General features: G+C 41.2%; 1 protein-coding gene across 3 annotated transcripts in view; it reads right to left on the reverse strand.

The window, feature by feature from the left end:
* The window catches only part of SLIT3 (slit guidance ligand 3), a 470,081-nt gene that overhangs the window by 143,372 nt on the left and 302,260 nt on the right, over positions 1–24,449 (reverse strand). For all 3 annotated transcript variants that reach the window (XM_017726544.1, XM_017726545.1, XM_017726546.1), the window contains 3 exons: positions 23,861–24,002; positions 8,692–8,763; positions 3,452–3,523 (listed from right to left, as the gene is read on the reverse strand). In XM_017726544.1, coding sequence (XP_017582033.1) covers positions 3,452–3,523; positions 8,692–8,763; positions 23,861–24,002 — 286 coding nt within the window. The remainder of the gene's footprint in view (positions 1–3,451; positions 3,524–8,691; positions 8,764–23,860; positions 24,003–24,449) is intronic.

The following is a 24,449-nucleotide window of genomic DNA, read 5'->3' on the forward strand; positions in this document are numbered from 1 at the left end:
GAAGGGAAGGCCAGAAAACTATAGGAAGAAAAAGAAAAAAATGCTCTTAAAGAATAACCATTCTGGTTCCTTATTCTGTAACAACCAGGGGAAAAAAAGTTACGTGCATCCCCAAATTTTAGAAATTCCTTGTTCCAAAGAGTCATACGAATAGGGAACAAAATCCCATTGAAAAAGAGGCATCGAGAAAATAACTGATTTTTTCCTGCATGTGGGGAATGGAGAAGTCTTAAGTTCCCTACAGGAACAAACATGCCTTTTTTTTTGCTAAATGCAGAGAAAACCCAAGGCAGAAATGGCAGCCTTCAAGTATAAACATTTTGTGACCCGTTTGACTCCCATAGGTGAATTTCTTGTTAGAGAAAACATATAGATTTACAATAAAAACTTATGACCTGCTAGCACATGGATCACTTAGCACTTTTAAAACATTTAAGTTTTATACATTTTAGAGGACACAGATTCTGTTATAAACATTCCCATGTTTTGAAAACTGCAATACACCATTTTTTCTACCATCTCTACACAAGTACAATAGGCAGAGTACTCTGAGAAGCATTTCTGCCTGGAAACACCAAGCCAAGCTGACTTCAGAAGAAAGCAGAGTAGAACCCACTAAATATAGGCCTGCATTAGGCAGCCAGACTAACAATGTTGGCTGCCTTCCAGAGGAGCACTCTGGCTCTCCAGACCCAAAGGAGCACTGTGATTGCATGCAAGCAGGGAGCAGAGGGACGAGCACAAAGTGGGAATAATGCAGAGGGAAAAAAAGCCAGGATTTTAGGCAGTACAGCAGCACTTCATTTTTAATGGAAACCAAGTTGCTTACTTTCATTTGTGCATTAATACTTTCCCCTCCTTTCTTCTGGTTTGAACTCAGCTAGCTGAAAAGTCCAGCTGCTCTGCACAGAGATTAAACCTCGGTGGTGTCTCATTAAAATGTATGCACCAATCACATCTGACTGAGGTGTAAGAACAATAAAAGTTGCTCTCAGCCGAGCTGAGGTTGTATGCAGAGCTCTGTTCCTTCAGGGTATGCAGCTGACTAAAGTTACTGGGGCCTTGGGCACCAAAATAACTGAGTGGCTTAAGAGGGAAAACACTGGCAAGCAACTGTCTCACTTCATTTCTACCTCCTTGTTCTTTCCCCTTTGGCAGTGTCCTTGGGAGGGCTGGCAGTTCTGAGGAGTCCTCTTCTCTTGCATTTGTCTTTCTGCGCCTGACTGAGCTGGGCTGGTGGCTGTGGTGAAGTTCAGACAAAAGAAGATCCTCTGCTTCTGAGGGGTAGAAACCTGGGGAAGCTTTCTTCAGAAAAACCCAGATTCTGCTGACCAGCAGATATCTTGCTCCATAAAGATACCCAGGGCTCAGAAACTGAAAGAACTACAGGGAGGAACCTGCCAGGTCTGGGTGACAGGTTGTGAAGATGAGGGAACTAATCATGACTTGTCAACCATAGGGAAAACATTTGTAAGACCTACCTGCAGTGAACAGCAGGGGCAAAACCTTTCAAGAGAAAGTAAAAGCACAGTGGACAATTGACCCTAGAGGAGGGGGCTGATAATTTCAAGACTGGAGTTGATAATGTCCTAGAAACAAGGCTGCCAAGGAGAGGAGCAACTTTGTGTTGCAGCTTTGTGTGTCTCTGGTGGAGGGAAACTGAGGCAAGCATGGAACAAAGGAAAGACTCAGAGGCAGTTCCCTTGCTACAGCCTTTGCTGTGCTGCATCTCATCTCCCTGCTGTAACCCACTGGCATTAACTTAAGCACCATTTTACCCACTTGGATATAAACATATTCAAACATCATTTACTTAAAGTATCACTAGGCAGAGAATACAGAGTCATGTCACTTGCTTCTGTATGCAAGTCCAAACACTGTAAATTCCTGCCCAGTTTATATTCTCATTTCCTCTCTGTCCACTCTGATGTGTTTCATCCCACACTCCTGAGGCCACCTGGGGGTATCTGAATTAACTGTGCTAAAGCTGAGTAAGTTCTGCCTTGGAAAGTCAAGCCCAGTGGAAACGTCTTGCCCATCCAGCTCACTCCTGACCAGGAGGTTTGCCAGGACCAGGAAGCTGCAGCACTGCAGCATCAGCAGTAGTTCCATACTAAGCCAAAACTGTAGCGTTCAGTAAATGTCACTCTCTTGCTGAACTGTTTCCAGACAGCAGTGAGGGATTTGACCATTTCCACAGCATGTTGAATAACACTGCCTGAACTATTCAACAAACACCAGCAACACTTAATATATATTTCTGGCATTCTCCCAGCTGGGTTCAGGGCACAAGAAAGGGCCAACCCTTCTGCATTCTGGCTCAGAGGTTTTCTGCAACATGTAAGTTTAGTACTTAATAACCTTCTGATATTCTTCTGGTCAAAAAATCATTCAGTTTCTCAGAATTATCCAGTATTCAGAGAATAAAAATATGGCAGCTTGTAGAAATAAACTACAGTTTTTAAAAACTAAGCTGTGTTATATGAATACAATAATGAGATAATTGAGATAATTGTTTCAATACTGTCTTTAAAATTAACGCAGGTAAATATCATTCTAGTTGTGGTTCCCTCTTCTCTCAACATGGGGCTTTCTAACACTACTCTAATTTATCCTCAATAAGCAGCTTCTGACCTTGTATTGCTCATTTTACCGATTAAAAACTCAACTGTTTTACTAGTGCTGCGGGTACCTAGGCTGAAACACAGCTGCATGTAAATTCAGCTTGGTTCTAAATCAGTTTTGTGTGTTCTACGAAAAGAAACAAATGGCTGCCAAGAGATCCCACCTTCCTTTTATCTTCTGTATGAAATCGTATCTTAGTCCCCTTCCAGCTTAATAAAGTAGTAATTCTATCTAAGACATATACACCTTTTCTTATGGTTAGGTCCTTCCCTAACTAGTTTGAAGAAAAAAACCTCCAAAACCCAACACCACCGCCAAAAAACCACAAAACCTCCCCCCCCCAAAAAAAACCAACCCACCAAAAAACCACCAAACCAAAAAAACCCCACAGCACAAAAAACAAATAAACCAGAAAACTCCCAAGAGAGTGTAATTTCTTTACTATGGAAGAAAAATCCAGTATGGAAGTATTTCCCCAACTCTCCCCTGATTAACAGCAGCAATCAGTGTCTGAGCTAAGGCGAGGGTTTCGTGTGCCAGGAGGAGTAGCAGTGCATGGAGCAGTCTGCAGGTACACATGTACAGTAGATTGAATAATGCACTGACTTGAAGAAGTGCAGAAGTCAGCAGCCTTACAAGAGACTTGCAGACAGTCCTCCTTTCTAAACTCCATCACCAATTTTTCATTTACAAAAGATCAGATACTTCACACAAGCTGGCAGTTGCACACAGAAACATATGTTCCCCCAGACAGCACATTATCATTTTTATTCCTCTTACATGCAAGCTCTCCCCAAATGCCCATTCAGTGCTATTTTCTACTTACAATGAAATGAGAGATTTCAAGCCTTTGAATGCATCAGGTGCAATGTCGGTTATTTGATTCTTGCTGATGTCTCTGTAAAGAGAAAAAAGGATTAAAAAAAGGTTAGTAAACAGGAATCTGATGAAAGTATTTTAGCTGTAGCTTATTGGAAGAACACACCTGATATAAAACCAGAAATAAATGATCATATTATTTCAGAGAAATGATGAACTATGTCAGGGTAGAGATAGGCAAATTCCAGGAAGGATCAGAAAACATCAGTCAGTACGACAGACCACAGCCTCAATAGAGAGCGTGCTTCTTAATATTGTCTTTCATTCTATGGACATGAAAAAAAAGGTTTTTATGAAGAACAATAGTGATGATAAAACCATCCCAAGACCCATTAATACTGGAGATGGCTCTGCCACCCTGTGGGGTGGCCCTCAAGCATGAGGAACAGCCCATGCCAAAGCGTAAGGGTTGTCTGAATGTTTAAATGCAGGCATGGAAGGCCAACTTTATAACAGTACAGAGGATCACGCAGACTGCCCAGCCCCTGATCCCAAAGCAGCAACCAGTGTCCATGGGGAGCTCGGCACTGTTCCACTGGGGTCTGGGCTTTAATGGCCTAGAGAAAACAAGGAGCTCAAAATCTACCATGGCCTGGATTTGGTGAAGTTTTCAGACACTGGGGAAAGCTTTCAAGCATCTGAAAGGGAACTGTGGAGCTCTGAAGCCAGCAGCACTGCGGGGACACCCAGCGTGCTGCAGACCCTCTCAGGGAGCCCACAAGATTCACCTTTTTGGCTACAGTGAGAGTGGGATTCAGTATTGCCTGCTGTATTTTTAAAGTAAAGTGTGCTCCTGGTTTGGAAAATACTCTTCAATTTGAATCATAACCAGCCAACAACACGAAGATAAATACAGACTATGCCACGGGAACTTTATACAAGGAGCCAGATTTACTACACTTGGCACTCAGGTGCTCAGAGCTGGATGCCTCATCGTGACTGTCACTGTCATCCAGATTTTCTGCCCGTGAGTTCAACCAGGTGCTGAGCTGGAACATGACTTTCAGCCACCTTGCTGCACTCCCTGACAGCTGACATCAGCTTGTACCAGTAGCATCCAATCTCTTCACTGATAGCTGAAGCAATACAGCGTTTCATGTACATCTTCACTGATATTTCCACTGGGGCACATGCTATGGATCCAAGCAGACTCTAAATAAACATGACTTGAATGAGAACTTACTAATCAGAAAGTAAGGAGGTTTTCCATTCTCTACATCTTTTGAGCTACAAATTAAGTTGGTTAAAATTTCAATGAGTTCCTCTAACTCTTCAAATCTAGCTATATAAAGTGGGATTTTTTTGTTTGGTTTTCTTGGTCCCTTTCTAAGGCTTGATTCTTTTTTAAAGCTCATAAAGAATTGCTCTGACAACATCCTGCCTAGCAGGACAGAATTCATTGAAGGTTTTGGTTTTGCAGCTCAACTTACAGCAGCCAAACTTGCCACCGTGAAAGTAGGAATATGTATTTTTATTTTTATACAGGTTTTAGTGAAACTTGTTTAGACTGACTGCTGCTCTTTATCTGTAAGCAGAAGGATGAAATGATCGGTCCTGTGTATTTATTGAGGAATGTATTAAAATCTGTTAAAACCACATGAAAGGTGAGTTTGCTGAACAATGACAAGCATCTGAAAAGGGGCATCTAGTTTTTGAAAGATTTCAGCACTGTTTTACTGATTTGCTACGTCTCAACCTTTCCATCCTTCCTCTCTCCCCATGTCTGGACGCTAATGAGTGTATAACTAATGGTGCCTGAATGTGCAGAAATGTCATGCTGGGCGACGACACTCACTTCATGCAGATGCACTACAATCAGCATTAGAAGATAATTAGACACATTATTTCCTTTCCATTAGAGCCCAAGTTCCACTGCTGTTGGATAAGGAGGTTCCATCTCCTTCTGACTTGACTGAGAGAAAGGGATTCAATTTTGTCCTTGTATTTTTGTTCCCTTTGTTTGGCCTGATCTGGTAGGATTGCACTACTCTGTGTTTCATTTACATCAAGCCAGAGAGAGGCTTTTCTAAGCTGCACAACTAAGACAATTTAGATGACATAAGGCTCATTTTCATGGTTTAGGGTATCTCTGAATCACTCAGGTGAAGTGTGCCTCTTCAACTGGAAATGTAATAAAATTATTAGGATTCCACTCAGGCAGGGATGACATCAGTCACCTCATGCTCCCTCCCTGCACCTCTGACAGCACGGTGGAAATCTCTGAAAAGGCTGTTGCACACCTTGGAGGGTGGCTGTGCTCAGTCACCAGTGAGGGACATAAATTGGTTTTGACTTTGTGCCAGGGGAGCAAGGATACCCTGCAAGTTGCTGAATAACACATGACTGTATGGCTTAAATATCTTCACTGTAAAAGGTTTTGAAACAAAACAGATTTATTTTTAGATGCAGCCAAATGCAAAACTAATAGCATTGGCTGAATATTCTCTTTGTTGACTAACATCATTAAAAACAGATTACTCAATTATCTCTAACATATAAAATGGACTGGAAAATGGTTCTCATTTGACAAGAGTACTCAGCATAATCCATGTCATATATGGTTTAGTTTTTAGAAGCTGCTTAAAAATGTAGCAACTCCACAGAGCTACTGGGAAGCCTGTGAAATCTCAATGTGTTTTCTGCTAAAATGTGGTAAAATTAATCTGACAACATGAAATGCCACTACAAGCATCAGAGCTAGAGAGGTGCAACCACATCTTTCAAAGTTATTCCATGTACTTGGTTCTTACTCTTGCTCTACAAACTTGTTAGTTAAAAGCCTCAGAAGAGCAAAGACAGGAGATGTGGGCAATTACGATTAAGTTCAAGACAAAATAGATTTCAGCTCCTTTACTAAAACTCAATCACCAAAATAACTCTCCCATCCTGGAAGTTGTTGAAGAGACATTCTAAACAGCAAACTTCAGCTATATGCAAGTATAACACTTGAATTAATATACATTTTCTGCTATCATCTTGATCTAATAATATCAAGTCATATCAAGATTATATTGGACAAGTGGACCTAATTTAATAATTAATCTCAGTTATCCAATTAGTTAAGGAAAAGAAACTTCATTATCTTGCAGGAAATGCTCAGTAAAAAATCAAAATACAGAGAGTACAGAGTTGCAAATGAGGACTATTATCACTATCTTACATATTTATTCACCAGAAAGAGAAAAATACAATACCATTTACAGGGTTATGCTAATACTATCCTCTGAATGATATAAAAATATTATTATAGTAGTTAATAGCAATAATAACAACAATTATATAAATGTTCTTCATTTGTACCCCCAATAGGGCCTCCATTAATTGGATTGACAATCTTCCTGCTATGGCACTGCTCATTGAAATCAAAGTGACAGAAATGAAGAAAGGCCAACAACTTCGGTGATATTGAACATATCCTTCCTCTAAAGGAAAGGATGGATGATTCTTTTGTTTTAAGAGATAATCTTTTCACCAAAGTACATTTTTGTGTTAACAAATCTTGAAAAGATGGTGTCAATAATCTCTTTAAATACTGAAACAAATGTCCTCAATGAAACTATGTGTAACAGAACTGTTGCTCAATTCAGAGCCTCAGAACAAACCTTTAACAAGGAGACAGGTGGATAAACAAATGGCAAAACATGTTTGTTATGGGACATTCTGCAGCCCAAATACCTGTCCCAAGTTCTCCCACAGGATCCCGTCGCATTAACTAAGCTTTGGCACAGATCATCTGGCACAATAACTTATTATCTAATTATGAGTTCAGATCTCAATGAGTATGCCAATTATACCCCAAAAAGCTGTTAACACAACTTGCTAATGGAATTCTGCTGTGAAATTCTAGCATTAATCATTTCACATAGGAAGTGCTACATTGGATTGGGCAGCTAGTCCCATTAAAGAACTTTTTTTTTGGTCAACTCCCATAAAACTAGGGTTTGCCAATCAATGAAAAATGAAAAGACAGTAAAACATTGCAAAAATCTAAAATTAGTCACACCTTAGAATTTAATAATAAAAAAGTTACAAGTTAGGTCACTGAAAAAGGATCCATCATTATTCACTGAAATTACCGTCTTACTATCCAATACAGTACTTCTTTAAAAATACATACAGCTATATTGAAAGTGAGACAGAAGAATAGAGACCATCTAAGATTGATGATTTGACCTGTTAAATATTAAGATCCATATTTACAGCTCTTCAGCTCTAGGAAGTTTGCTAAGTTTGGACTGGAAAACACAGCAATTTTGCCCTAAAATCAATGGTATGGTGAAAGCTCATTTCAGTTTCCCAAAGCATCAGCTATCTGATAATCCAGTGTCTTCTGTGAAATGAGCTGACAGTGTCTTAATTCCAGTGTTGTTCATATCAGAGAAGACCTGCAAAGACACTTTCATCAGCATTAGCACTGAGCTACAAAGCCTGAATGACTTCTGGAAGTTACTGCTCTGGTGGCAATGTCAATTATCTCCATACTGTGCTGAAGTGGGGGTAACCTGGTTTACCGTTGTGTCATCGTGCAACTGCCACATCATCTCTCATACATCACTCAAAAATGAAAGAAAAACCTGACTGGGGGAAGGCCCCATGTTATCTGCATGACAGCACTGCTACACATCAGGATTTTTTTTTTTAAATCCAAAGCGAAAACACAAGGGGTAATAAAAGAAAGAATTATCTGGGTATCTACTGGTGATTAAGCAACAGAGAAAACAAGCTCCAGCAGGTTTCTTTGTTTTCCTCTAAACAGTCAAACCATTTCAACATCAGGACATCAAAGGCACTACAAAAAAATCCTCACTGCTCTGCAAGAATGTCACTCCTGCTATAACTGGGGTCAGCCACCCTGACGTGCTGCAAACAGGCACCAGAACGGATGAGAAAAAAAAACCAGAACTTCAAATCTTTTCTGAAGAAGCAGATTTGAAGTTTGAACAGACTAACAACTAATTAAATCACATCGTTTATAATAGGAAGTGAAATTAAGCATTATTAAGGATTTCATGCACTGTTAGGCATCCTGAACCAAATTCCATTGTTGCTCACTCTCTGAAGAGATGATTTATGCAATCCCCAGTGATTTCAACACAGAATTGCCGATATGTTTCTAAAATGAAGATATTGAACTTGAAGCGAGAAGATTCATGATTGCTCTTGCATGTTGGTCTTATTAAAACTTACATTCTCTTAAGCTTCTTGTACTGGGTGAAAGCTCCAGGGGGAATGATTTTGATGAGGTTTTGTTCCAAACGTCTGAAAACAAACAAAGCAATATACATGTTAACTACGCAGCTACAGGACAGGAATCACATTAAATACGACAGCACATTTTATATAAATATAAAGCAATTTTACAGGGTTTTATGCAAAACATGCTTTTATTTTGAAGTCCACTAAATAGAGAAAATACTGAGAAAACGACTTAGAAAAATGAAATAATCTCTTTGGTTGCACTAAATTGATATAGAAAAAATGCCACAAGCTAAGGAAATTGCACTTTTAAGGCTCATGGAATTAATAAAGAATAGTAGGCATATTTTAAAGTTAAGGTAGAAAATAGAAAATACAGATGCTTTCCCTGACTAGCTGTTGTAAATAGAATGTAGCTATCTAAACTGAAAGTTAGTCTAGGCTGTGACAGCTTAGTAAGCAGATTAATAATAAAATCAGACCAGTTCAGGAGCAACAACCCGTGGGAACATGCTAAAAACCAAAGTGAATTCTCTGCAAGATGAATTCAGATTTTTAAGAGGGTGGGGAGTATTTTATGTTAAAACAGTAAAAAAAAAACCTGCATCTTCCTATTCCAACTACCAAATACTGAAGTTTTTCTAAAATATGGTCCAGACTACATGAAAATGCTGCTGGTTTTATTTCCAAGATTTGGCTTGAAAGAAGTATTCTTTATGAAGTACCATAAATGCGTGTATCACTAACATAAAATGTAAGCAGCTTTAAGATACTGCACACAGTAACCACTGAGATTAATTTCTGTTCCTTCCCAGTAGTACTTTTGAGTATTTGTCAGCAAGTTCCCTGAATTCCTGCTATGAGGAATGGCTTCTCCTCAGATGAACTCTAAATGTTTGTCTCAATTAGAAATGTAAAAGTGGATCCTCAAACAACAAATTCCACTGACCATGGTGGAGCTAAACTTCTACTGAGTTGGGACTGAGACCAAAATGTGGTTTTACCTTGCTCTTAGTTATTATTGAAACGTTGTGTATTTTTTTCCCCAAAGTGTCATAAAAAGCAACAGTTTAAATAGTAAAAAATCTGTGGTTGAAAATGGCTTAGAATTGAAATACAAAAACATATTGGAATGATGGAATGATGCACTCTAGTCATTCCAAGTTGCTGCAGCAATGCAGAGGGGAGGAAAAAAATTTAGAACCAGGAATGATGATAAAGTGAAATGGGAGAAGGGAGAAGTAAATCAAGGTTTGTAAAGTACTAGGGAATAGTAGAGAGCAAACGTGCAAGCTCTCTATCCCTCTGGTGATCTGTGCTTTCATAAACAAAAGAAAAAAATCCCCTTGAAAATAAGATAATTTGGCAGTTCATTTATACTCTAAGAAGCTATTTAAGTACAAATATTTTGATATTTGCTCAGTCAACTTATACAGCCAATGTGCTCGCCCTCTTTTATTTCTGTAGCCGTCTATTTTTTAAAGGTTGTGATCAGAGTTAATTCTATTCCTTGTTTTGTGATTTGAATTAGTGTCTGAGATTTCCCTTCCAGTTGGTCTAAATATAACACGCTTCATTTCTGGCAAGTCCACAGTGAAATGCAAATTGCTGTGAGCTCCAGCACGCCACTATTGTTGGGTGTTTGTCACCAGAATTAGCAGCACACACTCTTCCCATAAAGGCTTTTTGTCAGCTTGCCAGTCGGGTGTTTAACTCCTCCCAAGTGTTTCTGTGCAGACACTTCTAGGAACAAAAGAGGGTCATGCCTGCCTGATTCCCTGGCCCTGGGGATGGAAACTGGGAGTCCACCCATCCTGCACACCGGGGTAGCACAGCAGTCCTTACAGGGAAACCCAAATACAGGGATGTGGGGTGGGATGTGGGGTGGGATGTGGGGTGGGATGTGGGGTGGCGGGGGGAAACTGGGAGTCCACCCATCCTGCACACCGGGGTAGCACAGCAGTCCTTACAGGGAAACGATGTGGGGTGGATGTGGGGTGGGATGTGGGGTGGGATGTGGGGTGGCGGGGGGGACGACGTGTTGCTTTTTACAAGCAAAATTCCGAGGCAATTTTAGTGACTCAAGGGTGGAAATACACACAGAGTTTTCTACCCTTATAGGGTGAAAAAAAAGTCCAAAATTGGAATAGCCACAGGTCCCAAGTAATAAAAAATAAAAAATAAAACTAAAAAAAAGTACATTTCTAGAAAAAATGGAGAGGAAGACTGAAACAGGAGTTATTAGAGAGTTGCCTTCTGAAGCTACCTAGTGAACTTTCACCCTCTCCTACAAAATCTGGAGCAGATGGCCTGCACAGAAATAGATGGACAAGGCTCTTGTCATCTGCTGCTGTATTTTCACCGTAGCGCCTGACAATTTTTTCTTCCATGAAGCCCTTTGCAAATGAAGGACTAAAGACTGCACACAACACGTTCTGCTCAGTGCACTCCACCTTGCAGATGGTACCACAGGAGCACCACGGGCTCTCTTAGGGTGTGTTTGCAGGGGGGCTCCAGCTTGGGCACAAAACGGAGCAGGAAGGCCAGTGCTGCATTAACTAAGCCTGTGCTTTACCAGAATGAGGGACTAATCCAACTTCTATTTACTTTTTACATAAATGCATGTTATAGAATGGCAGACATAGCCTGAAAAACACAATGCAGTTACACAAGTAAAATAACAGAAAACACATTGTTTGTATTAATACTTCACTCTTTCACCTCATCTTAGCCTATACATGACAAGTCAAATACAGCAGAGGATTAAAAATCTCAAGAAACTCTAGGTTCTGCCAGAAGGGGTGTTGGCAATTTGAGGGTGATGAAGGCTTAATTAGAAACCATATAATGGGAAACTGCTCTAGAGGTGCCATCTTTGAAATAAAGTCAAAACCAGTACTCTTACCTAATGTTGTCATTTTTTCCTCCAAAAAGTGAAAAAGTGTAAAATGTACAGCCATATTTTATATCAGATAAGATTACCTAGGTTACCTAGAACACGACCTTTGGAAAATTGTGTTTTTATGGTCTATCCCTATACTATGGAGTGCTGTCATACACTATAACCATCTGTGCTAGTGCAAAGCAACATCTGGGATTTCATTTTTTTGAGGGTATTACCAGATTATACTATAAAATAATTTTACAATACATTTGAGAAATCTGTACAAGGCACACAGTGCTAAAAGGCTAAATTTTGATAATTTAAACTACTACGCCCCCTCCCATTTAAGGTTTCTTACAACTCAACAAAATTTTTCTCGATTCTCCTGTGGTATTTCATATTCAGATCTATTTAAGAGACTCACCAAGTGGAATTCACAAAACTGATAAAATGAATTGGCCATGTTCAAACTCCCAGTGGCTTTTGTTCCTCCTTTGTTCCCCGTGTGGTCATGCCATGTCGCCTGCTGCCAGCTGAGTGCACATCTCCCCCCTCCTGACACACAGCAATGCTCTGTCTGCCTCTCCGAGCTTTATTTTAGAGGCTTTGACAACAACATCAAAGGACAGGAACAATTTCCTTTCTCTTCTCTAATATATCATCAGAGATTGGAAAGTATGAGGGCCCAGTGGATTCAGATCCACTTTTTCTTGTAATAACATGATGCTAGGCAGGATAAAGTCCTCCTTCTTCCCACTTCTTTTAAACGACTTTGCAGCAATGAGAGCAAAAAGTAAACATATCAGAGAAAAAAAAACCATAACAAAACAAACACGGGGAAACCATGCAGGTAAAGATGAAAAACTATCCTGGGGTGAAGAATAAGCACTTAGATTCCCATGCTAATCCATCTCAAAGTTCACTGAGGTGCAAATCTTTTCATCACTTCCTCCTGTGGCGCCTGTATTGCTCACACCCAGGATGGCAAAACACAAAGGATAAAAAACTCTGCTTAACAGGGACTTAGCAGAGCCAGCTCACACTCAGGAGTGATGAAGCCATTCATCTTGAAGAGTGATTCCCCCTTCAGAGTTGGGGAGACAGATGTATTAATTTGGGCCTTAACTATCTTCCTTTCATTGAGGGAAAGAAAGAATTTGTTATTTGGGTCTCTAATGGAGCAGTTTGCTAGCAATTTTCCCATTTCAAACACTGTCTCAGCTGCTAATGTGCAATGTTTTGTCAAGCTTACCTACCCATAACATAGACAAATCACTACCTTGGAGAAAAAGAGAGGGAGTGAAGCATCAGTACTGATAATTCTCAGCTGTCAGATGAATAGAGCCTACAAATGAGACAGCCATGCTCTATTAACAGTGCCACGAGCTCCTGCCTGAGCCGTGTCACAAACGTCCCCCTGCACGGGGCAGGCAGGGACTCTCCTGCTGGCACACAGAGAGCGAGTGGATGAGCCAGATTGCTCCCTGGGTCGGGGGCTCTGCTGGGCTGGCATTGCTCAGGCTGCCAGGAACCAAACCCCCAAGAAGCAAAGCCACCTCCAAGAGAGCGAATGTGTGAGCAGAGCAGAGCAGAGCAGCACAAACCTGTGGCACACTCATGCCTGGCAGGACACACTCAGCCTGTGTGTAGGGTGGTGGGAAGGGCAAAACCCTTGTTTTCCTCCTGCCCTATAAGCAGGGAACTGGTTAAGGACTATGTGGGGGAAAGAAGGAGCATTTGCATCCACCACGGTGACAAAACCTGGGGCTGGGGAGAACTGTTTGTATTAGGAAGGAGGAAATTTCTAGGGCACATAACAATCAATCCAGGGACTGAGAACAACTGGATTATAAAAACCTACTTGGACCATTATTTTATTTTATGTATTTCTCATCATATTTTACATATTATTTTATCTCATTTTTTGCATTATTTTACATTTTATTGTACATTCATCTCACATTTTGGGCTCTGATATCTTATCATGCATTTTGGCCTCAGGTATATTTTCAGTTTTCAAAGTGAATAAATCATACTTAAAATCTGGTCTTGTCACTACAGATATGAGCTAAAGCTGATCCCTGCCCTGACACCTTTCTTGCCTCTTCATCTGAAACACAAGCTTTATTCCTACCACGCACAACAGGTTTGGGTAGCTGCACCAAGGTATTTACCCAAAGGCAGCCCCAGATAGGAGGTGCCCTGGCTGGGGAAGGGAGGAATGCTGCCCTGCAGTCACACAGTCAGGGCCTGCAGCTCATTCAGCAGCAAAACACTCAACAGCCACAGTGCAAGGCCAAACCCTGCAGTCCTGCTGCTTCAGAAAGTGCTCATGGACCTATATCCCAGAAAACAGCTTTTTGTGTCTCTCACTCCTCAGTCCTCAGGTAGAAAACAAAGTGCTTTGGGATGGCAGGACACTGAGGACTGTAGAAGTCTGTGCTTACTGCTTGTTTTAACAGTGACAGCCTTCAACCTCCACCCCAGCCACACTACCACCACTATAAAAGCCCTGAACACATATGGTCCTCCAAGACTTTCATACTGCTGCCTTTCATCACAGCACCTGAATGACTTCCAAATAAAATTAATAATAGGCATTATAAGTCCCTCTTATGGAGTCAGCCTGAGGAAATGGAGAGCTGAGAGCCAGTAAACCATCCACCTGTATTGATATAAGGTGATAACTGGAGTTTCCCTTCGTGTTCCCTTTGGTGCTTATTTTCAGGGTCTAGCAGTCGAGCTCCTGCTGTAGTTCTATAGACAGGCCTGCTTCTTAACAACTCACCTGAGGGCAGATCTTCAAGAGACAAAATCCTATCAACAATGAAGGGACTTGTCAACATAAATCTACCTAGGAAGACACACAGATAATTCTGCTCACCAAAAGACATCTTTCAGAATGAAAACAGATGTTTCGATATGCTCCCTGATACCATGGTGTTATTCTAAAAGCAGCGCTAGTGACATTGGATCTTCTGACACACCACAGTGAATTTAGTTTCAGCTGACACAACTGTGCAGCTGAGCAGTTGCTCAAGTATCAGCTGGTAACCACTGAATTTGCGGTGGCAGTCACATTAGGAATCCATCACCTCTGTTGTAGCACGTTAATTTTGCATTAAATACAGTACAGACAAACAGGAAACACCAGAGAAATCCGCAGACTGATATTTCACAAAACATCCTTTGACAAAACACCAATGTCTCCCTAACCACATGAACACAGAATGCAGCATTGTGCTGCCAAACCTCAAAGTTTCTCCATCTACCACTGTGATACTCCACATTTGTGGTGGGAATTTTTGGCCCTTCTCATCACCTCTCACTGTTCCTGCCACTCTCATCCATATATTTTCCTTATTTTATCTTTGGAGGGCGGTGCAGCCCCCCCTGAGCTCTGAGCTCCCTCCCACTGCAATTCCATGACTGCAGGGACTGCTGCTGCGTTGTGCCCAGATGTAAAAGCGGAGTCTCCAGGTGAGCTCCACTGAGCCATTACCTGTGAGGATGTTAAAGGTTAATTAGAAGCTCTTTTGGGGGTAGAATACAAAATAATGCCTCCCTGCTCTTTTTATAGACTAGACAGGTAATTTCCCATCTCAGCAGACTTTGCTGGGTCATGTGGACTTGGGATCAGGATTTGCAGGAAGAATTTTACCACTATGCAGGCCTGTGGCTGTGAACACAAATGCAGGAAACAGAGCCCTTAAGTTGAAGAGATTTGGCAATTTCCAGGTCCCTGCTGGTAATTCCATACCCTGTTCAATCAGCACACGAGTTCATGAGTGTTGGTGTTTCTGAGATGCTGTGGTGCAGTGAAGAGCAGAGACATGGATCCCACTCCTGGATTTTTGTGACACCCAAGGAGTTCAGAAGGCTCCAAAGAGACCATCCCACAGGGTGCTGCATAGAGGATGAAGTTCTGGTACTCACTTCCACAGCACAGCATCTGCTCAGAGCTTCACTCAACCCTAAACCACTGCTGAGCACTCTTCACTGTTTGTTTTTTTTTAATTGTTTTTTAGGGGGGTGTTTTGGGATTGCAGGTTTTTGTTGTTGGTTTTGGTTTTTTTTTCCTGAAGCTTGAAGTCTTATTAGGGAGACAAGATAGTTTCTCTAGTAGCTGTGTGAAAGCAATCATTCACCAATGGTTCAATCTGATAAATATAAACCTGTAGGAATAGTTTTTAACAAGCCAGACAGAGAATATTTGCCTCACTGAGGAGCTCCGTGAGGTCGCAGAAAGACTGACCCCTAAATACATCACATTGCTGTTTAATTATTGCTCAAGAAGGTCACTCCTGACCACCCTCTATCGGCTTCCAATTACTTCAAGAAACTTCCAGCCCTGATCACTTCCCACATTTTCTCACAATGAGGATTTCAAGTTGATTTGCATTACATTTGTCAAGTTGCAAAACAAAACTACTCTTTTAGAGTTAGTGAAAATGGAAGTAAACTGACAAAAAAGGTAAGAAGATCTTTTTAATCTCTAATCTAATTCATTGTTGAGAGCTCTGTACATTCTGTAACATCTGTTTTTACTGCATATTTCCAAATACTGACAAGAAAAAAGCAGAACACCAGAAATTAGCAGGAAAACTAAGTAGCTTTCTGGTAGTTGAAGCTCTGCCACCTGAAATATTTTCTCAACAGATTGTGTCATTTGACAATAGACATTCCTCAAATCCTTTCTTCTTTTCACAATCATTTTAAGCAAAATAAACAGAACACGTGTTAGCCAAAAGACAATTAGTATTTCATCCAGTAAAAAATCTGATTAGTATATTTTATGTCAAAGTTGTGATTTTATGCTATTTTATTTTCTGTGATTGTTTTTCCCCTTCACAATCAGCTTTAAGAATGCATATACTGATTATACATTGCAATGTCTTCACTTTGCTTGGCAACACAGGAACTTTGCAGTGAAGTTTGTATTAGATAAAAGATATATGCCTTTTTGGTTATACTGTTCATTTTTATCGATAATTATTAATTTATGTTTATACTGGACTAAGTGATGTCTCTGGGAAAAAGAGACTACAGACACACACACACACACGCGTAAACCCCCCAAAAACCTAAACTCAAACCAAAAAACCAAAACAACCTCAAACCTTTTAAGTTTACTCCTACACAGCTTGCCAGAGTAAATTAATCTGTACATAAGTTTTTTTTAAAAGAAATCTCCCAATTATAAAAAGTAGTGCAAAGGGTAAAAATTGATGCGGCCAAAATGAAAATTACCATGTGTATGAAAACTAGATTTATCAAAACAAACCCATCTTCTTGTTCTTGTGGATGACATTAGTTACACAACCTCAGAAATAAAAGTAAAGATGTAAGAAATAAATCTGCCTTGATCTTGCAGAAGAAACTCCCTGCTGTTACTGCTTGTTTCTAAAACTGTGAAATGCAGCTTTCTATTTTCCTAAATTTGTCTCAGCACAGAAGACACCTTCATTCTTATAATTTTCCATATATTTATATTTTCTCTGCTAACTATCAATCTAAAATATTTTATTTATTATTTCTTTATTATTGTTGTGTCTTGAACTCAACAGAAAATTTTCTACGTATTTTTGGCCTGGCAAATTAAACTACTGTGGAATGTAAGAGTGAATGACACAGTTTGCCTAGTGAGATCCAGAAAACAGTTAGTCAGGTTAGACATGAGAAGCTGTCCAGAGCCAATTTACAGCACTGAATGAAAATCATATTATATGATTCAACTACAGGAGCCAATCTGATTCCCCAGCCAGAGGACTTGCCACCAGAGGCAATTATGGAGCATTTACTGCAGTGTTCAAAAATACTCTGCTGGCTTCAGCTGCAGCATTTACTGGAAGCCAGGGAACATTATTATCATTTTCTTTCAGGAGGAAGAACAGTGTTAAAAGAAAAACTGTCATTCCTTTATCCATGAAGCTTACAGTTTCTACACACTTAATACTCTTGATAAGAGAACAACCTCTGGCCTTTATGAAACTGAGAACTTCAAATTGTTAATAAACACGAAAATGCTGTTGTGTAGTTAATTTATAATTTATGTAACGAAAAATTATTCTTATTATAATGAATAGTTACCAGTGCTCAATCCTTCTATAACAGCTTTTCTGACTTTATTTTAATTGGAGGAAAATTCATTTGGAATGTACCAGTAACTCAAACACCCAGAAATTTTCATCACCTTCTTCAAATCACAAAAGCTTCCTAAAGATTCCCAGCTGAAGTCCTTGCTGTCCTGAAATACACATTCCTAGAGGTATTTAAGAACAGAGAAGGCAATTTCTTCCCGAGACAATCCTTGAAACAAAAAACACAGCAAACTTGTCTACCTACAGGTCTGCAACACCGCCCAGCACAGTGGTACCCTCATGACTTTAAATTTGTCAGGAAACCATTCACTAAAGGTAAAACAAACAGAACATTACATTACAAAGTGATCATCTTGCAGAAAATTAGGTTTGTCTTCATTTTGCCAGAACCATGAGAAAACCAACATTACATTTTTCCTGTGCTCGAACTCTAGAATTTTTCCTGAGAGTTGGAGTTATGCACCAAGACCATTCACTACTCATACCTACAAAAATATCAGCTATTCAGCTACCAACAGTGAGAATGGTAAACTAAACCCATGCAGAGCAAGTGACTAAAACTGACCTTAAGCCAAGCCTAGATGCTGGCGGAAAGGCTGCCATCCCAGTTTGCTCCACTCAGCTGTCAGACAAAGCTGTGGGTATTATCTCAGCAGACATGGGTGCCTAAGCTGCACTTACCCTTGAGGGAATGGCAGCCTCTTTACTGTCTGGAGCAATTGCATCAGCATTTAAAGAAATGGCCTTCGTTTCTGATTCAGGTACATCCTACCCAGCTTTACTCTTGGCTCATTCAATTATATTTCTCTTTATCTCACCAGACAGAGAGTATGGGACAGGTTAAATAACAGTGGTGAAGCAAACTTGATGTGAAAAGATCTCAGATCTGTTTCAAGATTTAAGGATATGTTTTACATTCTGGAGTTTGATTTATAAGTCTGCAGAGGACTGAGACTTGGCTTTTCAGAGTAATCAGCGCTGCACAGCACAAAGTGTTCAAAGCACAGCGCCTGTTGACTTTTGCTGCAGCTGTGAGTCCTCAACACTTCTAAATGTCTCAGCTGACTCAGCCAGAACCCGAGATTACATCACTAGTGACCACCCATGAAAAGTTTGCGCAAGTCACTTGCCCAGAATCAATTAATAAAACCACTGGCAAGAAGAGACACAACCCAATTCTCTCAACAGCATTCATGAGATTATCTTCCCCACAGTCCCCATCTTACAATTTTCCTGTTTCTGCAACAAGTGAACAGACCCTATATACCCAGGCTCCCTCCCTACACATCCCTGATGCATCCCTAGACAACAAGAAATGAATCCAAGCTTTCAACAACATCATGAGACTGTGCTGTTGTTAAAGTGAAAACCACAACAAATATATACAAAAGCTTTGAATGACGACTGCAGCTACAAACATTAACTTTGGCATTTTCTAATTTATTTTTTTTACTTTAGAAAAAATAATATGTTTAATTTAGTGGATGCAAACCCAAAAGCTAAAATAATTAATTCCATCACAAGGAAACTCAAGTGTAACAGAAGTATGAGTCCCAGACCCCTGTAGTGCTCTCTAACTGGAATTGCAGCAGTGAAAACAGGAGCTCCCTGTGTAGGTTAATAGTCAGTCTGTGCCTAGATAGTCCCTAACACACGGGGACAGACACACAAATTGTTCTTGTGTTTCCCAAGTACGTGGTAAGGAGGCAGGAAGGCTCTCCAAGATACCTGTGCTTCCTGGTGGGAAGGGACTCCTTGGCTCCACCTTTACCCTCGGTCCTGCCCCCACAGCCTGCCCAGCCCCAGTGTCCCAGCCCTCTTGCCACATCCCTGCAGCCCACCCTGCACAGCTGGTGTCCCAGGCTCACTGCCACCAATCTCAGGCCTTATCAGCAAATATTCCTGACTTTCTCAGACTCTTTCTCAGCACTTTGCTCACCCTGTCTCAATTTCCTTTGTTCCCAATTCTTATCCTCATGTTTGGTTGTTTTCTCATTTGAGTTCAGCCTTCTTTTCCCATCAGTTTCTGTACTGGGCCCAGCTAGTTTACATTCTCTCAAGCATCTGTCCCAACCACAATCCAGCCTCCAGCTTTAGCAAATAATTAATTCCTTCTTTTAAGCAATCTGAAGATCCTTCAGAGGAGCAGCACCCAGTGCCAGTGGTTGCTGCTCCAGCATCTGCCTCCAGGCATAAGCACTCTCTGGCAGCAGGAGGGGGGCTGTGTCCTGCCTTTGGGGGGCTGTGCCCTGCTTTCACTCGGGAAAGTCTTGCACCAACTGTTATCAAACACAAAGGCAGAAGTGGTAGTCCCTGCACTACTGTTTTAAGGTGTACAAAATTCTCAGGCAAGAGCTGCCCAGAATTCATATCCTAAAATACAGCCTTGCTTGCAGTGATAAATAACAAATGAGTACATCAGTTTGAGATAAACAAACAGCATGAAAACTTCATTCTAAAGAAGGGGCTGAGGAAGAATGTTGTGAGGTGGGAATAGATTAATAGGGACTTACTGATGCCTGTCCATGACTGGGAGGCATCAAACAAACATGGCAGGCAGGGCGTTGAAGCAAATACAGTTTGAAACACTACAGCCAGGGCTGGCAGTGCCCTTACCCCAGTGCCCACATCCGCACATGCAGGAAAGCTGTCCTCTCCCTGGCATGAATCAGCCAGTCACTGATGACTGAGAAAGCATCTACCCAGCCCATGTCCTGAGCCAAGAGCAGCCCAATCCCTGTGCTGAGTGAAAGCCGCTGTCGCGGCACACGTGTTTGTCACAACACCCTCCCAGGCTCCCAGAAGCTGGCAGTAGGTCTCTTCTATCCCCTGGCTTTGCTGGGCCTGTGGGCTGAGCTGTCATTCAGTTTGGCAGGTGCTGGCTGCAAGGTTGTGGTCAAGTCTCAGCAGAAAAAGAAATTCTTTGGAGACTTTGTCTCCTCTTAGTCTGTTGGTCGTCCCTCCTTCCCTACATCTCTCCAACATCAAGCCTGTTCTGCACTCACACGCTGTTCCCTATTTACCTTGCATGCATCTTCTCTTACCCCTTCTAAATAACTGCAACCTCTCCTTTTACTGTAGATGCTGATCCAGTGTAGTGGAATGACTGTTTTGTTCATTTACCAGCAAACCACCACATAATATTAATTTCGGTATTTCTTTTCAGTAAATGCCTCCAGGTGCTTAATGACTTTTGTTTTCACCCACAAAACTTTTCTGTGCTTATTCTCATGTGTTTCTCTATGACACAAACTGTTCATTTCTCCTCTGAAAAGCAAAACAGAACCACTTTGTAAGCAGAGAATCTTTTATAACACTCAGCACACAGTTTGTATTCCTCAGCTTCAATTTCTCATAACTCATTTTTCCTCAGTCAATTTGGCTGCTGCTGTCAGCTCCCAACTGAACAAGAAGCTTTATAAAAAATGAATTGCATTCTCTACATTCTTTCTACCTATTTTATGAAATTATTAAAAAGCAAGTCTAGGATACAGATTTCTAGCTTTCCTAAATTGCTTATTTAATAGCAAACATCCTTGCAATGAAGTCCTTCACCTCGAGGAGTAATAGAGTAACACAACAGACTTCTAAGTCATATGTGGCAGAGGGAAAATTAGCATCATATGATGCTTGTTTTATGTCCCATGACAAGTGAGTTACCTGTTTTGTGATGGGTTTTTATCAACAAAAGAGTTTTAGGACTTGTTGGCAGCTTTGTCAGAGAAGGTTCTGCCTACCCATGCTAATGAAGAAAGGTAGGAAGGTTGAATAAAAGATCTTTAATTAATACTGAAACAGAGTGAAATGTAGGCCACCTTTAATAACTGTGTTAGAGCAACAGCTGCGTGTTTCATTTTTGTAGAAACCCTTGTCAGTCAAGGGTTCTTACCAGAACAATTTGGCTTACAAGAAAATACAGAGTTAGGGGGAAATACAAGAACTAGTTGAATTCCACGTCCCTTGGGGTTGGTATTGGGACCAGAGCTGTTTAACATCTTTGCTGTCGACACCAACAGCGGGATTGAGTGCACCCTCAGCAGGTTTCCCAACACCACCAAGTTGGCAAACTGGGTGTTGTGGTCGGCACGCTGGAGGGAAGGGCTGCCATCCAGGGGACCCTGACAGGCTGGAGAGGTGGGTCCTGAAAACCTCATGGAGTTCAGCACAGCCAAGTGCAAGGTCCTGCAGCTGGGCCAGGGCAATCCCAAGCACAAACCCAGGCTGGGCAGAGCATTGACTGGGAGCAGTCCTGAAGAAGGAAGACTTTGGAGAATTGGCTAACAAGGAGCTCAACATGACCTGGCAGTGTGTGTTTGCAGCTCAGAAAGCCACTGTGTCCTGGGCTGCACCAAAAGCAGTGGGACCAGTAGGGTGAAGGAGGTGATTCCATCCCTCTGGTCCACTCTTGTGGGACCCTGCTGGGAGTGCCATGTCCAGCTCTGGGGCCCAGGGCATAAGAAGGACATGGACCTGCTGGAGTGAGTCCAAAGGAGGCACAGAGACAATAAGAGGCTGAAACACCTCTGCTATGGAGAAAGGCTGCGAGAGCTGGGGCTGTTCAGCCTGGAGAAGAGAAGGCTCTGGGAAAACCTTAAAGTCCCTTCCAGTGCCTAAAGGGGCTCCAGGAGAGCTGGAGAGGGACTTTGGACAAGGGCATGGAGTGACAGGACAAGTGGGAATGGCTTGAAAGTGACAGAGGGTAGGTTTACATGGGCTTTTGGGAAGAAATTCCTCCCTGTGAAGGTGGGAAGGCCTTGGCATAGGTTGCCCAGAGAAGCTGTGGCTGCCTCTTCCCTAGAAGTGTCGAAGGACAGGCTGGATGGGATTTGGAGCACCCTGCTCTAGTGGAAGATGTCCCTGTCCATGGTAGATGTGATGCCTTGGAATGGCTACCTGAAAACAGAAGCTGGACAAGATTAAGAGAATTAAAGTAGGTATTTATTGAGTGCCTTCAATAGGAACACCTTGGGCAGTCAGAAGCTCCCAAGGGGCTCCACCCAAGATGGACGCTGGGTCACGGGTTTTTCACACTTTTATAAGTTTGGTCCATTTGCATATCAGGGTTAATTCTCCAGTGATAATTTCAGGCAATGATGTCATTACCCCAAGTTTGCTCCCCCTGTCCAGAGGCTCAGTTTACCTATTTCAGGGCCTGGGACAACAAGGTGTCCTTGAGTTCAGGCCCAGAGAGGGTTTGTTATGTCTAACCAAAATGTGAGAACAGTAGCTGACAGGCTATATGAAGTGTCAGAGTTACATACTAGGCAGTACAGGATCTGAAAAATATAAAAGCTAAAACCTAAGGCATCAAATGGTCTTTAGTATTGCTTCCAGTCCAAACATTCAATGATCTTATGAATTTATGCTTTATCATAGTAAATTTTGCTGTGTACCAGTATTTGTACAGCAAAAAGAAGCTGGATGAGTCCAGTGACCATACAAATATTTGAATTTATGTTGTGTAGGCTGCAAAAGCTGGCTGGATGTCAGAAAACGCTGTATGACAAGAACCTAAATAGGAAAAGAATTGATCTGCATTCCCTGTGGACTAACCACAAGCAAAATGGTTTAATGTAACAGTATTTCAGGACCACAGTAGTATGAAGTCATGGACACAGAAATAGATGGTTACAATTCCTAAAGGTAGTAAAGGCAAACAAGTCTGTAAAACCAGCATCTGATTTCACAACACAAGTCACAAAACTGTTAAAGAATTGGAAATAACAATGTGGAAGGCAAGAAACAGAAGGTAAAATCAGCAGGGACAATGAGCTCTGATGTTCTGATTCATTATAAATGCATCCTGCCAAGGTAAAAAGATGTCCCTCCATCTCATGGGGAAATCACTGACTAGAAATAAAAGAGGATTGTGTATTTTCATTTACTGAGTACAGAACTGCAATTCCATTTGTGAAATGTAAACACAATCTGAACTTAAGGCACCAGGAACTTTATCTTGCTTTCAGGTAGGGCAGTACCGAACTATCTTAATTTACATTTAAAAATGGTTTGAGCCCTTAGAGCACAAGAACAAATCAAAGAGGACAACTACAATACACCTGATAACTACCTAGAACAGTTTTTAAAACACCTGCCTTTCTTCCACGCAGGGGGCCATGATGGAATAAAAAATGGAGAGACATGGAAAAGATTTGTGCATTAGACTGGCACTTACATTTCCCAAATGTCCTCTGGGAGGTTGGCTGGGATCTCTGTTAAGCCCCTTCCCCGACAATCCACGACATTGTTGCTGCAGGTGCAGGCAGAAGGGCAAGTGATGGAACTGGCGCTGCACGACGGGGGCTCGGACTGGGAACCTGAGACACAAGGAACACATTAAATGGTTTTAAAAAATGATTGGCTGAGATTTTAACAACAGAATACATCAGGCTCTGAGTTTTGCAGATCCTCTTACTATATATAAAGTAATAATTTATTTGTAAGTGAATATAATATTCTACAAATCAACTGCAAAGAAAACATGTAAAAGATTACTGTGTTCTTATTCCTCCTCAGTCTCCACTCTATCAATCTCCTTCCCTCATGAACACTTCCCTGGCCTCCTTCATGATCACCCATATCAATTCATTCAAAGATTTTTAAATTAAGCTTTAGGCTCAAGTAGTATTTCCAAAAGTTATCTTTGCCTAGAAGTTTCCACTACACAAACACTTTTTGAGTACTTTTACACATTGAGAGACTGTCAGCAGCGACGACTTATGTTTTTGAAATGAGGTAAACTGTTATGGCGTGAAGACTGGGAA

The sequence above is a fragment of the Corvus brachyrhynchos genome, unplaced genomic scaffold (genome assembly GCF_000691975.1).
Source record: "Corvus brachyrhynchos isolate BGI_N302 unplaced genomic scaffold, ASM69197v1 scaffold262, whole genome shotgun sequence".
NCBI classification, from domain to species: domain Eukaryota; kingdom Metazoa; phylum Chordata; class Aves; order Passeriformes; family Corvidae; genus Corvus; species Corvus brachyrhynchos.